The following is a 17,670-nucleotide window of genomic DNA, read 5'->3' as shown; positions in this document are numbered from 1 at the left end:
TCAAGAAATTCTTAGAAACAAATGAGAACATATATGCAATATATCATAATCTCTGGAACAGTATTAAAGAAGTTCTAGAAGGAAAATTTATAACATTGAGAGCTTACATTAAAGAAATAGATCCCTAATAAATAAGCATATACTCCACCTCAAGCCTTAGAAAAGAAAGAACAAACTATTTCCAAAATCAGTACAAGACAGAAAATGATCACTATTAGAATCAAAATTAGTGAAATTGAGAATTTAAAAAATACACAGGATTAATGCAACAAAAGTTTGTTCTCCAAAAATATACATAAGATAGATGAATCCTTAGCCAAACCAATGAAAGAGAGAGACAGAGACTGAAAAAAACAAAATTAGATTTGCAAACGAAAACAGCACCTCTGACACTCCTGAAATGCAGAGGACCATTAGAAACTATTTTGAAAATTTCAACTCCAATAAATTATAAAATCGAGAAGGCACAGACAGATTTCTAGATCTATATGACCTTCCCAAATCAAACCAGGAAGGTATAGAAATTCTAAACAACCAATGCCAAGTAATGAATTTGAAACAGAAATTGAAAGTCTTTCAAAAAAGAAAAGTCCATTGCTGGAGAAATTGGATTCTCAGCTGATTTCTACCAAACCTTTAGAGAATAATTAACACCAGTCTTTCTCAAATCGTTCCGTGCACATGAAAGGGAGGGAACACTCACAGATACATTTGATACATTTGGTGAAGCCTTTATAATCCTGAATCCTGAAACCAGATGAAACACATCAAAGAACATTACATACCAATATCTCCACTGAACATAGAAGAAAAAGTCCTTTAAAAAATACTAGCAAACTACACTCAAAAACACATCAAGAAAATACCATGACAAGTGGGTTCCATTTCAAGGATGGAAGGATGGTCCAGTATACATAAATTAGTAAATGTAACAAACCACATAAATAGATTTAAGGACAAGAATCATATGATCATCTCAACATATGCAGAAAAGTTCTTTGATAAGATCCAGCACCCATTCATCTTAAAAATGTTGAATTAACTAGAGATGGAGCAAACTTATCTCACACTATACAGGCTATATATGATAAACACAAAATTAACATCATATTTAAGGGAAAGAAACTAAAATCATTTATTCTAAAATCAGGAACAAGACAAGGATGCCACTCTCACCACTTCTATTCAATATGACTCTTGGAATTCTACTAAGTACAATCAAGCAACAGAAAGAAATTAAAAGGATACAAATAGGAAAATAAGAAGACAAATAATCTTTGTGTGCTGATGACATGATCTTATCTAGAAGGCCCAAAATCCTTCACTAGAAGATATCTAGAGCTGATAAAAGATTTCAGCAACGTTGAAGGATACAAGTTCAACATTCACAAATGAATACATTTCCTATACTCCAACAGTGATTCTGCTGAGAAAGAAATGAGGGAAATTATCTCATTCACAGTAACCTCAAAAAAATGTAATACAGTACTTGGGAATTAATGTAACAGCTCAAGAATGTAAACTATAGAACACTGACGCAAAAAATTAAACAAGACCTTAGAAGATGGGAAAAACTTACCATGTTTTCTGATAGGCAGTATTCATATTGCCAGAATTGCCATACTATGAAAAGCAATAAGCAGATTCAGGGCAGTCCCTATTAATATACCAATGACATTATTCACAGAACTAGAAAAAGCAGTTCTAAAATTCATTTGGAAGAATAAGAGACCCATAATAACAAAAGTAATCCTGACCAAGAATAGTGAAGCTGGAGGCATCACAATACCTGATCTCCAATTACACTGTGGAGCTATTAACAAAGAACAGCATGGTATTGGCTTCAAAATAGATATCCATCCATAGAAGACCATTGCAATAGTGCCATGACTCACAAGGCATATTTTCAGTTTTCTGAACACGGATGGCAAAAGGATTGGAAAGAAGACAAACATACACAAATATAGAGGAAAGCAGGCTTGGTGGACCAAACAAACTCCTGACGGGAGAAAGATTGGCCATGAATAACCTTATCATGTTTATATAGATTTAAACATCAAAAGGATTTACTGTGAAAAAACTTCTTCAAGATAAATAAAAATGAGGTTTTGATCAGAAACAGCTCAATTCAAGCTTATCAGCGTATGCCTGTATCTCTACTACCTCTGGGCTGCTGGTGTTTGAACCGAGGCCATGAACCAATAAATTCTGTGAGCTGCACAGAACACCCATTGAACAGGGCATCACCAGCCACTGAGCAGTCTCAATTGAAGCATTTCCACAGAGAGTTCTCTGGAAAGGGCATTGCTTTTTCCTTGGGATGGTTAAAAAAAAACAAAACAGTAATTCATTTGCCACTCCTGACAGAATAGGATGGAAGCCACAGAGACCAATCCCCATACTTAAAATCATCTGACATTTCACAGATGTACCAAAAATATATACTGGAGTAAAGACAGACTTTTTAACAAATGGTGTGGGAAAAACTGGGTATACATATGTAGAAGAATGAAGCTGAATCCACTTCTCTTGCTCCACACAAAGTCAATTAAAGTGTATAAAGACTTAGGAAGTAGACCAGAAACTTTCTAACCACTAGAAGAAAACATAGGGTCAGCTCTCTATAATGATATAGCCACATCATATTGGTGTGTATTGGTGCTTCCTTAACAAGGTCCCTAAAGCTCAAACAGCAAAACCAAGAATCAATATGTGGAATAGTATCAAATTATAAAGTTTCTGCACAGCAAAGGAAACAAGAGTGTGAAAAGAGAGCCTACAGAATTGAAGAAAATCTTCACCAGCTGCTTCTCTGACAGGGGATTAATATCTAGAATACATAAAGAACTCAAAAAGTTTAACAACAACAACAACAAAACCAATCAATAACTGGGCAAAAGAACTAAAGAGACATTTCTCAAAAGAAGAAGCACAAATGCCCCCAAAAATATTTTAAAAAGTCAACATGTCTAGCATTCATGGAAATACAAAAAAAAAAACCACAAGATTTCAACTCACTCTAGTCAGAAAGGAAATTTTCAAGAATATGAAAAGTAATAAATGTTGGCAAGAAAATTAAGAAAAAGGTACACTCATACATTTTTGGTGACACTGCGAATTAGCACAACCTTTCTGAAAAGTAGTACAGATTCTTCAAAAAACTAGAAATAGAACCCCCACACGACCCAGCTCTCCCACTTCTTGGTATTTATTCAAAAAAACTAAAATAAGCATACTACAGTGATATAGCTACATCAATGTTTATAGTAGCACAAGTAACAATAGCCAAATTATTATGAAAATGTAGCATATATACACAAAAAAGTTTTACTCAGTCCTAACAAAGAAAGAAATTATAACGTTTACTGGTAAATGGATGGAAATGGAAAACATAATGCTGAGTTAAATAAACCAGACTCAGAAAATTAAGGGTCAAATGTTTTATCTCATATGCAGAAGTTAGAACAAGATAAGGGGGAAAAGGGGAGAGCTCAGATATCATAAAGATGTAAAAAAGATCAGTGGAGTAGAAGGAGATTGAGAGGGAAGTGTGAGGCATAGGAAATGGGGAATGAATTTAACAAACTCCACTGTATTCATACACCATTGTTAATTCTGCCTTTACATATATGTATGATGCACCAATCAAGTAAATGATAGAAAGAAATATCAGTAAAGGAAGGAAAATAGGGTGTGAGAAGCTAGGAGGGAAAGGAAGAGACATCAGAGCCTGATATGGAGTAAATCAAATTCCATGCATGTATGATTCTGTCAAAATAAACCTAACTACTATTTATCACTCTAATGATCTAATAAGAAATAATAATGGGACTCAATTTATAGTTCAAGTAAAGAACAAAGTTTACCATTGTATATATTGTATATTTTTAATGGTTCATATGTAGGGGATATTTGAATTTGCAGTACATAACACTGAAGATTTTGAAAGATAAATATTCAAGTAGGTGCTAACTTTAATTTCATGGTAGACAATGCCATTGGAGGAAGGATTACTATATTGTAGGAAAAGCTATTGTTCTACTTTCAGAGAATAACACAGGAAAAAAGTATTTGATTCTTTAGCTTTACAAAACACAAATTCAAACTTGTCTCAGTTTTGAAGAATGCATTGTAAATTCTCCCTGTACCTTGCATTTCTTAATTTAAATTATTTTATGGTGTTTTACAGCAATATATAATGCAATACAATTGCATTCATACCAATTAACTGAGGTTTCTAGTTGATGAAATATTAGTTGATATACAGTTCCTTAAATCTGTATTTGTAAATATGGGGCCAGCAGTTTCCAAAGAATGGAGTCTTTTAGATCTATAAACTTTTATACTGATAGATTTCAGAAATTATCAATGACAATGGAACAGATTTTACCCATACCGTCTGTTATTATTCAAAGACTTTAATTTCACAAATTAAAAAGTACTTGATAAAAATATCAATGCTAAGGCTGCTGAGATATTTATCCTTTAAACACGATGGTTTAGCTGTTTTCTCAACAATATATTGCTTGATTATCTCATCTATAGAGTAAGACACAATGTAGTTGCTGCCAATTTCCTTACTGAACCTAATTTACCATTTGTCATCACTTAGCAAAATGGTATAACCAGCAAATCAACCTAATTGCTCACTAAGGAAATTTGCATCATGACAACAGAAAGAAATGTCTTTCATTCAGATGATACAATAACAAAGATAATTGTCACAAAATATATCAAATGCCATAAAAATGTACTCTACATATGATTGGAAAAGACCCAGATTGTATCTCTGAGTTGCTGCCAAATTGATTTTTTGCTATTTAATATCATTCCTCTGTCATAATAACCCTTTTTAATTATCATCAATGTTATAAACTCTTCAGCTGATTTGATGTAATCGGTATGCCATGAAAAGCAATCGATGGTTTATTTGACAGTTTATTTTATTTTTCAATGTATCTTTGATTGTCCAAACTTCATTTTTAGATATTTAGGCAGAAATAATAATCAGAGATAGGAAAGAAGATTTTGGATGAAAATTTTAAATACTACAAGGGAATTTTATAAATGTGCATTACATTGTGAGATGGGAAACATTGAATTAAAAAATATATATATATATTAAATTTTGGGATCAGATTACTCTATACAAATTTTGATTATATCACTTTGTAATTAGCCTTACGAAGCTCAGTGTTCTGGCCTGTAAAAAAGAAATATACTATTTTTAGAGGTATTGTTATGATAATGTAAAATTATATCTCACATAATTTTTGGTATTTCTTGGTTAAAGGGTTACTCCAGAAACCCACTGATTCAAAACCTTTTCACATTGCCAGATTTCACTCTGTCACAAACTCTTGTGCCTTTGCCAAAGCACTCATATGTAAAATGGAAATTTTTCCTTCAAAGTTTACTGAGTACTCCAGTGCCTTCATGAAGTTTATAATCTACTAGTAAATGAATAACACTAATATACAAGATTATTTTGCTTCTTAAAAGAAGCAATGTATAAAATGGCAACCATTAATAACTGTTTTATACAATTGGTAGATTACTATTATTATTACATGAGGGAAAATTTACAAATGTAAAATTTAAATAGATAAAAGTATTGGGATAGGGCTTAATATGAAAAGATAACTTGGTGAAGGAGGAAAATAGAAAACAGAAAATAAAGGAGTGGATGTGATATTATAACAATTAATGTCTCTAATCAGTATGCTGAGAGCAAAGTCTGCCAAGTAAATAATGGGAAAAAAACTTGAAATTAAATTTGATGTCATTTTATAAAACATGTTGAGTCTGTGCTTTAAAATCTGCACAACAAAGGCTTGTGGTTTCTTCTAAGTGGGTAATATTATGTGTATACTTATGATGAGTGAACAATTAGATTATATTTCACCTAATTATAGCAAAGGGAATTTTTTTAGATTTTTCTCAATCCTATAATTGTAAGATATGTATTTTTTTTTAAATGTGAATAAGTCCTATCACCAGATTATGTATTATAGATTCATGGTCTTCTGGTATACCTCTCAGAAGAAAATAGCCTGGAGCAAAGTTAGATCCTTTCTGCATAGTAAACTCTTGTTTACTTCTTCCTGTCTCTATTTTATCTTATCTGAAAATATAAAGCTGAAACTTCAAAGTCATTAGGAATAGAAAGTCTGTCCTACACTTGAATATCCTTCATATGAAGTGCACTCCAGAGGAAGAATTTAATGATTATAGTACCAGACTGATGTTCTCAACACCCCTGAAATTCTGGCATGAAGGTCATTCTACAAGGAGTTACTGGAAGCAGAGGCTCACAGCTCTGCTCAAAACCCAAAATAAGTGCTTCAATAGGTTGCTTCTAGAGGTGAATCTGATTCTTAGTCTTGTTTCCTTGTCAGGCAAATATTTCTTATTTTATTTTAAATTTAGAACCGCGGCAGACATCAAAAGGGAGAAGTTCAGATAGAAACAGCCCGTGCATCCAAGAGGAAATCTATCAAGGTTGCAGTTCTGAGTTAGAAACTGGATTTCTAATTTCAGTCTAGCAACTACTTTGTGAAATTGAATGCTTTTACCTCAATAAGTATCTTCCTTTCTCTGTAGTGAAAACAAATGAAGTTCTCTAACTGCCTATGCAGGTTTTCAGAGGGGCATAAGAATTAGTGCCTAGGTTGTAAACAAAATGTGCTCTACTGGGCCTCACTGAAGATGCAGGTATCAAACCCTTGTAGTTGATGCTTTCTCATCCTTATACACAGAAATATAAGTTGCTTTTTGGTATATTTTGAATACTTCTAATAACACTTCTTTTTTTTATTGTAAACAAATGGAATACATGTTGTTTCTCTGTTTGTACATGAAACGAATGGGATACATGTTGTTTCTCTGTTTGTACATGGCATAAAGGCATACCATTTGTGTAATCATAAATTTACATAGGGTAATGTTGTTTGATTCATTCTGTTATTTTTTCCTTTCCCCCCCACCACTCCCACCCCTCTTTTCCCTCTATACAGTCCTTCCTTCCTCCATTCTTGCCCCCCTCCCTAACCCTAACTCTAACCCTAACACTAACCCCTCCCGCCCCCCATTATGTGTCATCATCCACTTATTAGCGATATCATTTGTCCTTTGGTTTTTTGAGATTGGCTTATCTCACTTAGCATGATATTCTCCAATTTCATCCATTTGCCTGCAAATGCCATAATTTATCATTCTTTATGACTGAGTAATATTCCATTGTATATATATACCACAGTTTCTTTATCTATTCATTAATTGAAGGACATCTAGGTTGGTTCCACAATCTGGCTATTGTGAACTGAGCAGCTATGAACATTGATGTGGCTGTATCTCTGTAATATGCTGATTTTAAGTCCTTTGGGTATAGACCAAGGAGTGGGATAGCTGGGTCAAATGGTGGTTCCATTCCAAGTTTTCTAAGGAGTCTCCACACTGCTTTCCAGAGTGGCTGCACTAATTTGCAGCCCCACCAGCAATGTATGAGTGTACCTTTCTCCCCACATACTCATCAACACCCTAATAACACTTCTTAACCCACCATCTAACTCAGTTAAGTAGGAGTATTCCCTTGGTGAAAATAGGCTAAAAAGAAATCAAAAATACTAGGATAATAACAGACAAAATTAAAAAAGAGAAAATGTTTCTGGAAAGATTAGAACACTAGTCCACGGTAGACTGCAGAAATTCAGAGAAGAGTAGACACATGCACAAAAATTGAATCTTCCTGAACTATGCCAATGTAAGCAATCCTAAACTAACAACTTCAAGTGAATTTGCAATTTTACTGTATAGTTTTGACTTGAAATATTAAGATTTATGAAGAGTACCATATTCAAGCCTATAGTAACACAACTTCTATATAATACCCTAAAAATGCAATCTTTATTCCTTCTCCAATGAATGATTATCCTGTGACCCTATTCCTCAGACTTACATTTTAGTCAGAATCATAGCATTTAGGTTGATTGAACTGGTTGCCATGAAGGTGGAAATATTTGGAGAAATTTACCAAGAAAAATAATTTCATTTTCTTTCAAAAATATCGTTTCAAAAGTTTGGAGGTGCATAAGATTCCTTGTGTTAAGACAGAAAATAGATAAAGTTCTAATTTCTTCCTTATGATTGCAAACTAAAAATAATAAGCAATTTAAACAAATGAAAAAGAAATCTTGACCAAGACAGTACAATAGATGTGATTCTAATCTTGACTCTTAATAGTGTGTGTGTGTGTGTGTGTGTGTGTGTGTGTGTATGTGTATGAGAGAGAGAGAGAGAGAGAGAGAGAGAGAGAGATGATACTGAAGGATCTGCTGAGATCTTTAATTGATGCCGATCCCAGGAGCACTAGGTGTATTTGTTGTTTTATTTGTGTATCTGTCCAACAATTTTACTATCTCTAAATAGCTTTATACCAGTTTTCACTGAGCATTACCACTATAAACATAATTTGTGAATAGTTTAACATTCATCACATCATATTTCTGTGATCCTATTCTTCCACGTCTACCTATTACTAATATAATAGAGGTTATCTCATAATTTTCTACCCCAACTTGACCATCAAAGACACATGATTAAAAAAGTAAAGATGTACTCATACCATATTGTCAGATTCATTATCTACTGGTCTTTAAAACAATAATTATTCCTTTTAGCCCTTGACCACTGCTTGTTAATATTGTGGTGTATTTGTTAACACATGTCAACACTAGCTTTTTCCAAGTTTGAAATTTAATTATTTAATTATTAATTAAATAGGTGATAAATTAATTTAAATCATATGGAATAATATCTGTGTGATGTTCATTATCTTAACCAGCAAGAAAAATGGTTCATTATCTATAAGATAGAGAGCTTGATAATGATCTTATGAATCATATTATAGGGAAGATCTGAGCACTTAAATGTGATAAATGTTTAAAATCTATCATGCTGTCTAATAAATAGTGTTTAATAAATGTGTTGTGTTTAATAAATTATATTTTCATGATCAACTTCCTTTATCAGTAGTATACTGGAAGGCATTTCTGTTGTTGGTGAACTATGCCAATCAATATTTAGCCTTTAATTCAGTTTTATCTTTTGTTATGTTTTATAAAACTTTGTATAGTAGAGGTTATGGAAAAACAAAACATATTTTACTATAAAATATAAAATTTGTCTATTTATCAGTACTATATTAAAGAAACAAGATTCTTTAGTCAAAATGTTTTATTAAATGAAATCTATTTTCAGTCGACCTAGAATATAATTCTCAGCTCTTAATTTTAGTATTCCTACCAATTAGCATTATTACTGAAAGGGTTCTATGATTTCTGCAGATAAAGCTTTGTTCAAGTTCATATGCAAGTTTCCTCATATAAACAAAAGCAGACACTTCACAAGAAGAAATACAATTGATCAACAAACATATGAAAAAATGTTCATCATCTCTTATGATTAGAGAAATGCAAATCAAAACCAAGATTTCATCTGACACCAGTCAGAATGGCAGTTATCAAGAATGTGGGGAAAATGTACATACATTGCTGGTGGGAATGCAAAATGGTGCAATCACTCTGGAAAACAGTATGGTGATTCCTCAGAAAACTTGGAATGGAACCACCATTTGACCCAATGGAAATTTGTGTGAGCCCTTCACTTTAAAGAACCTACTGGATTCTACCAAAAGAGATGGGGAAAGAAAGAATATAAAAGAAGTTTCTTTAGTATGCAGGGCAGGATGAGGGATGGACCACTGCTACACCACTTGCTATCTTTTCCACTAACGAACAAAAGCCTAAAGTTGATAATAAAATCCAAGGGCACCAAATGCTTTTGCTAAAAGCACATGTGAAGACCCATGTTGGAAAAAAGACATCCTGTCTCCTGTGTTCAGACCACTGGGGATCCACTGCTGTTGTTCTAGTTGTTGAACTAGGATCAATCACAAAAGTTCTCATTCCACTGTATCCTCTGCTTGTATATGAAAATGACCCAGAAACATTCAGTCTCTGAAAAAAATGTTCTTTTCTAACATTAAGCAATTGAGGAAATGTGAAAGGAGACTATGCCTTTTTACCTTAATCTGATCTCTATTAAAATAAGTCATTTACTGGTTTAATAGTTTAAGTATTAGTCATATGTACTGTAACAAATCCCTTTGGGTTTAGAGACAATTAGAAATGGGACCAATTACAAGCCTGGAAGGGCAGCTGAAAGATGAACCTTTCAAGCATAGCTATGCTTGTCCTTTACATTGACCATACTACTTTCACTTCAAATTTACCATTGATCTGGAGCAAGTTAATTCCCTTGAGTAACTTTTTCTTGAAAAAGCAACTTTCTACTTATGATCATTAAGGCCATTAGCTATGTATGAATATAATACATTCACAGCTAACTCACTAGGGTTTGGTGTTCAAACAAGACAAATGTATTATGTCATTATAAATTAGAAGATTATCACTGGAAATAATTTTGACTAATTATTTTAAATTAAGGATTGTGAATTTTCAGGGAGAAAAATGGTACCAAAATGGATTCATAGCACTAGAAATACTACACTGCTTCTTCCATTGTTCATCATTGTTTTCATATTTCTTTTTTCTTGCTTGCAAATATTGGATTTTATGATATAACGCTCTCTTACAAATGCGATTAATGCATTGGACCTTTGTTAATTAATCATATCAAATCGACAAAATCCTAGGTTCAGTCCACTACTCTCCTCTCAAAAAACTAGATATAAGCTAAGACTATCTTAAAACACATTAACTAGTGTCTTTAATTTCATTATCATATGGCTCAGATTGAACTTTAGCATTAATCAATTGCAACACTTAATAGAATTGTTTTCACATTTTACATAACTCAAGTCATGTCTAAATATAGTCTTTTGTTTTCTGATGATATCTCAGTTATAGACAAGTCTAGATGATCTACAAGGTCATCTCTTTCCTCCTTTGGCAGGTCAACTCAAATGTATCTCTCTGCATGTCAGATGCTAGTCCTGACTTTATCTTCTAGATAAAGTCTTCTAGGCCTCAGTATGCAGAACCTAGACCTGAGCATTCACACTCCCAAGCCTCCAAGTTACCTTGATATATTTCTAGTTACTTAGAGAAAAGAGAAGTGCAACAGTCCATTGTAGACTAACCTATATGTATGTAACACAGCGTGGCCCACACTTGGTTATTCCCTTAGTCTTTTCATAGATCCACCTACCTACTTTCCACACAAGCTTCTCTCAGGTGGAAACTTTGCCACACTGTGTAATGAAGTTCTTTGTCCAACCTCTGTGGTGGAAAATGAATGGGACCAGATGTAAAGTGCCTTCTAACATATTTCTGCTTATATTATCTAATAAATATTACATTGTATCTGCTCCATTCAGCAATGTGATCAAGATGCTCTTAGATGTCAACTTTTTATTATAAATCTTTTAAAAGTTCACTTGGAAATTTACTTTTCTTTTCTTCAACAAATCTAAGAAAATAGGTTTAGCCTAGTGCAAGCCTGTTTCTGGAGTTCATTTACCAGGGTGAGGCCCTTGGAATTTTTTGCACCAGCATTATACTGAAACTCTGGTTTATAACTGAAGCCACTATACTTTACATTAGGAATCAAACTTCTATTACTGTGGAATCCCAATTCTGCCTATAGTCAGCTGTGTAATCTTTAACAAAACAATTTGTTTTTATTTTCTGTTTCTCAGTTTCCTATCAGGGAAATAGGAAGGCCCTTTCTAGGGTTATTGCAAGAGTTCAGTTAATACACATGTACCACTTAAAGCAGAGTGATACATAATAAACTAATATTAGTGTTCATTAAATGAATAAAGAATATCTGTAGCTATAATCACATTCACTCTGTTTCCTAGTATTAGGATGAAGGATGAAAACTCACCCTTTCAAAAGTTAACTTTTCCTCTTGGTTTTGGATCAACTTGTTTGATTTATAATAGCTTCATTTTTATATTAATTTCTTCTCTGCTATCAGATTTTTCTCATGTTTCTGGATCATTGTAACTAGCATAAAAAATTCTCTATTGTGTCTCAAGTTAATAAATGGTGATGCCTCACTCATTAAGGCCTTCCACCTACCAACTTGATTATTTTCTCTTCTTAAAAACAAATTCATGAGCTGGGTCCAGTGATGCACACCTGTAATCCCAGATGCTCAGGAGCCTGAGTCAGGAAAATCACAAGTTCAAAGCCAGCCTCAGCAAAAGAGAGGCATTAGGCAACTCAGCGAGACTCTGTCTCTAAACAAAATACAAAACAAGGGCTGGGAATGTGACTCAGTGGTTGAGTGTCCCTGAGTTCAATCCCCGTTATATGAAAAAAATAAAAAAATTCATTAAAAAGATTAATTATGGCAAATTGCATTTTCCGAAAATGTCCACAGTGATGTTTCTTATTCCATCAAAGTTGCATTTTACTTCTCTTTACAAGAGATGGTTTATTTCATCTTTGCTTGAGCCCAGTAGAATTTTGTTATGGATTTTATGAATAGGATTAAGAAGTGATTTTGTATACCTTCTCTAAGTAGGGATAAAAAATAATGTGGCTTACCTGATTCAGCCTTTATCTGGAATACTTACCACCCTGGTTCAGTCATCACACAGTGGTTAAACCCAGAATATACAGAGACACCAAGAGTAACATTCACAATCCAGTTGTGCTAGGGAAGAAGGACAGGTTGACAAGAGACCAAAGAAAACACCCAAAGATGGGATATGTAATAAAGGGTTAATTGAGAAATGCTTAGAGGGGAAATCCAGAAATGCTTACAGACTGGGAAGGTGTTTCACCTAAAAGTCCAGTGCCGATGGACTGTAAAGGTGCACTTCCGTTTCATGCAGACTCCCAGTGCTTCATCAGAAAGTAGTGCATCCTATCCTCATGATGGTTTGTCTAGGCGGGCTCCTGAACAGAAACTTCTCCACGGTGTTACAATCTACAACAGTTACCTGATGGTGTGGGTCTAACAGGTTAGGTTACAGAAGCAGTATCAGCTTTGGTTGCTTTGGTCCATTTGGTCCATTTGGAATTTGGCATGCACACAAAAGCGTTCTTACAGATAATGCTAACTGGTCCAAATTCCTTCAACATAACATGTGTCCAGACAATCCAGTTCAGATACATTCTCATTGTTCGCTTAATATGGGCAATTTTTTTTTTCTTTAACAGATATATGTCATATTCAGTGACAGGGTATGTTACTGTCCTTATTCCCCTTTAAGAAGGACGTATCAAGTATAGGGATTCTGATGAATAGCTACAATTGCCATCAGTCTCCAGGCAGTTTCATTCACCAGACAAGAGTGATCAAGACTTCCAATAATTCCAGTTCCAAACTTTTAGCTTGAATCTTTCAGTTTAAGTTTCCACAGATTATATGGAAGTTGACCCTTGATCTATTGAAAATCCTGACCCACAAAATCCTGGATGAAGAAATGCTTTATGCTACTCAGCTGTAGGGCAACTTTTTATTCAGACATTTCACTAGAACTCTTGTTTGTAATAACTAAAGTTATGGCGCTTTACTTTAGGACACAGTTTTCTAATGGGAAGCATCAAACTAATAGATGTGTGAAAATTATTAAATAGAAGTTAAAATAAACAATGAAGTCACCCATGAGGTCTGAAATACATCTAACAGAATTTCTAGGAATATATAATTAAAAAATCGAATGAAAGATTAAATAAATAAAATTTTTAAATTCCTTAAAAGGCAGGAAAAATGATTTAATTGGGATTAATATGTTTACTCATTTTTTTCAACAAATTATTCAATTTATATAATCAGAAAATATATTAGTGATGATATTTTTCTTAGTTTTCTGTTTTAAGTATCTTAATCTTTCTCAATAATTAGGATATACTAAATATAATTTAATTAAATGGAAAATTAAAAACAATTATGTCAATAGAGAAAAACTTTTTATGAAAGATTTCCATATAAAATTTACTTTCTTTGAAACATTCATTTAGGCATCACCTGTTGATGTTAATCCAAAAGAGAAGGAATAAAGTTAAGCATCATACATAAAATTTTCTGTATTTATTATTGATAAAATATGTTTTAGCCTTTAAAATGTAGAATATTAACTATTTGTAAGCTATAAACACACTGCAATTTAGGTCTCAAAAACTTACCAGCCACAACAGCAAAATAAATGATTTGTATCTATATAACTCACTGTTATTTGAATAATCATTATTTAAAAAATTTCCTTTTATTTTATTTATTTTTTTTACAGACTGTATTTTTATTCATTGTACACAAATGGGGTACATCATATTGTTTCTATGGTTGTACATGATGTAGATTCATACCATTTGTGTAAGCATTCATGTACATAGGGTAATGATGTCTGTCTCATTCCACCATTATTCATACACCAACTCCCTCTCATTTCCCTCTATGCTTAGTTCCTTCATTCTTCTCTCAAAGACCCCCTCCACTCCCATTATGTATCTTCATTCTTGTAACAGGGAAAATATTCTGCCTTTGGTTTTCTGGTATTGGTTTATTTCACTTAGCATGCTATTCTCCAATTTCATACATTTATTTGCAAATGTCATAATATTATTCTTCTTTATTGCTGAATAATATTCCGTCAAGTATATATATCACAGTTTCTTTATCCATTCATCTGTTGAAGGGCATTTAGGTTGGTTCTACAATCCAGCCATTGCGAATTGAACTGCTATAAACATCCATGTGGCTGCGTTACTGTAGTATGCTAATTTCAAGTCCTTTGGGAATAAACTGAGGAGTGGGATAACTGGGTTAAAAGGTGGGTCCATTTCAAGTTTTCCGAGGATTCTCCACACTGCTTTCCAGAGTAGCTGCACCAATTTGCAACTCTACCAACAATGTAAAATTGTGCCTTTTTCCCCACATCCACACCAACATCTATAATTGTTTGTGTTCTTGATAATAGCCATTCTAATAGGAGTAAGATGAAATCTTAGACGGGTTTTAATTTGCATTTATCTAATTACTAGAGATGTTGAACACTTTTTCATCCGTTATTAATCTCCTGTATGTCTTCTTCTGTAAAGTGTCTGTCCAGTTCCTTGGCCCATTTATTGATTGGCTTCTTTGTATTTTGGGTGTAAAGTTTTGTTAAGTTCTTTATAAATTTTGGAGATTAGTGCTCTATCTGAAGTGTGTTTGGAAAAGATTTTCTCCCACTCTGTAGGCTCTCTTCACATTATTGATTGTATCCTTTGCTGAGAAAAAACTTTTTATTTGGGTCTATCCCATTTACTGATTCTTGCTTTGATTTCTTGTGCTTTGGGAGTCTTGTTAAAGAAATCTAATCCTAAACCAACATCATGAAGCATTTTGCTGCTTGGACCCAGTTCCTGGAACTGACTTAGAGTAGCACTATTTTAAGATGATGAAACTTGAACCAAACATCTAAGTATGCATGACTTCTTTACCTGGAACAGATTTTCACTGCCTCATTGAGGGCCAACAACATCTAGGTCAAGTAATCAATCATTGACACAGTTCATACTCAGTAGTTCTGCATTAAAAAAGAGATAAGCAGAAGAATCAATATAATGATATATATTCAATGGTAAGGCAATACGAAGGAAGTTTTCAAGTAAGAAGGAGTTCCTAATTATCTGTGTACCTGTCATATTAAAGGATTTCAACTAAACCTATTAACAAGGGATACACAAACAGATGAACCAGCATACATTTTTACATAGGGATCATACAATGAGGGTATGCTTCAAAGTAATTTCCTAGTGTTCCTGATAAAAGAAAACCTATCTTGCCAACATCCACAGAGAGTTTTAGGCACTGGAATATTTTGTAACCCTTTGATTTCTTTTCTTATTGAAACCCATATTATCAATACAATGAATAAATAAGTGAACTATACTTTGAAAACTAGCATCCTGCCACAGTGACAGTTACTTCACTTATAATTTGTCACATAAAATGATAACTAAGATAGATTCTGTTTCAGAGGCCTATATGTTTGGGAATGCAATTTGTGACTCTTGATAAATACTGTCATAAAATCTATTTTTTCTAGAGAAAACATGTGAATTGAGCATTAAAAACGCTACTTAGTTAACCCAACATATACTCAACAAAGTTGCTATGACCTTAAAACATTCAGTAATATACCATAAGAGAGCTTTCCATTGACTTCAAGCTTTTTTGTTTTATGTTTTGTTTGTTTTAATGACATACATCATCTTATTCACTAGTGATTATTCCCCTTTAGGCAAACTGTGTTCTTTGAAAAGTGAATATGCAATATTAAAATGAAATTTCCAGTGCTCAGAACCCGGTGACAACTTCATTATGTAACAATGGGGGTGGGGCCTTCCGATGACTCCCATTGGCGTCCAGATCAGTGGGTGAGTTCATTGTTTCCAGAGCCACAGGCCTGGTAACAACGCTCACCCTCATGGATTCCCAGGAGGAGGACTTTGGCCTTTCAGGCACATGGACCTACCTGTACTTTGGATGCATGGGGCTGTGTTCTGTGCTAATCCTCTGCTGCATGATGTTTCTCCATTGGAGAAAGAAGGTGCGGCGGGAGCAGCATGCCCAGCAATGGGTGGAGGTAATGAAGGCTGCCAACTTCACTTACTCTCCACACCTCTATTGGATAAACAAGAGGCGGCATTGTGGTTTGAATGCGGCTATCACCATAACCCCTCCCGAGGCAGTTACCAACCCTGAGTTTAAAGTGGACATTCCGGATTCGACGTGGGAGTCAGACACCTCTGAAGGTGATGGTTATGCCTCCAGAGGAAGCAGCTCCCCCCCACAGTCCCCTGTTCTGCGTCAACCTGCTCTGGTGGTCCCAGAGCGGCCCCTGTCTATTCGCACGCCACAGCGCCGGATCAGATCCCCACTCCCAATTCCCACCTTTCGGGAGAGACCCGTTACCCCACCCCTCCGCAACCCAGCTCCGCGGCTTCACCACTCTGCCTCCTACCTTTTGGAAGTCTGTCCTCAAAGGAACGTGCACTTCTATTCCCTCCCCACGCTGGACTATGTGGTGAACTGTTCCAGTGAGAAGCCGTTTGCGCCAGACCCTCAGCTTCCTCTCACTGAAGGTGGGAGCTTCAGGGGCGAGGACTAATAGTGGAAAATGGGAAATGACAGCCCATTTGTATGTTATGTTGTTAAAGGTTTGTGAAAAGTAAAAAAAAAAAAAATAATAAAACTTTTCTTTTGAAAAATTCAATGTAATGTTTAAAAACTTATGTATTTTTTTATACTTGGTGCTTATTAAACTTACAGTGCTATCCATGCTCCTTACCTAGTCATATTGTGACAGCATATTTCTAGGAATAAAAATCAATTAATATGTACAATAAATGAGGGTAGGAACTGGGTTTTCACACAAAGGACAATGTCCTCATAGAACATTGCTCAATGAATATTTGTTGAGTGACTATTGAATGGATGGATTTGAATACTGGTTCTATTGCTAAGTAGTAATAGTAGTATCTGTCTTATCAAGATGTTTTGGAAAACTCTTGCATATATAACTCCATCTATCATACTCCCTTAGGTATTCCTTTAGATAATTATTCTTTAAAGTTGCATTTTCTGCCTGTTACCGCCAGTGGTACTTTCAACTATAATTTTTTATCTGTTATACATCATTGTCTG

At 34.2% G+C, this 17,670-nt stretch overlaps 1 protein-coding gene across 1 annotated transcript; it reads left to right on the top strand.

Moving 5' to 3' along the window:
• Positions 1-16,450: 16,450 nt before the first annotated feature.
• On the top strand, positions 16,451-17,134 carry LOC124991904 (testis-expressed protein 38-like). The gene has a single exon (XM_047562816.1). It carries the CDS (start codon positions 16,451-16,453, stop codon positions 17,132-17,134), a length of 684 nt encoding a protein of 227 aa, XP_047418772.1.
• The last annotated feature ends 536 nt before the right edge of the window (positions 17,135-17,670 follow it).

The sequence above is a fragment of the Sciurus carolinensis genome, chromosome 1 (genome assembly GCF_902686445.1).
Source record: "Sciurus carolinensis chromosome 1, mSciCar1.2, whole genome shotgun sequence".
In the NCBI taxonomy this organism is placed as follows: domain Eukaryota; kingdom Metazoa; phylum Chordata; class Mammalia; order Rodentia; family Sciuridae; genus Sciurus; species Sciurus carolinensis.
This window is presented reverse-complemented; position numbering and strand designations above follow the sequence as displayed.

What these genes read in the sequence shown, in the direction of transcription:
- LOC124991904 (XM_047562816.1), top strand. Translation starts at nt 16,451, where the DNA reads ATGGATTCCCAGGAGGAGGACTTTGGCCTTTCAGGCACATGGACCTAC.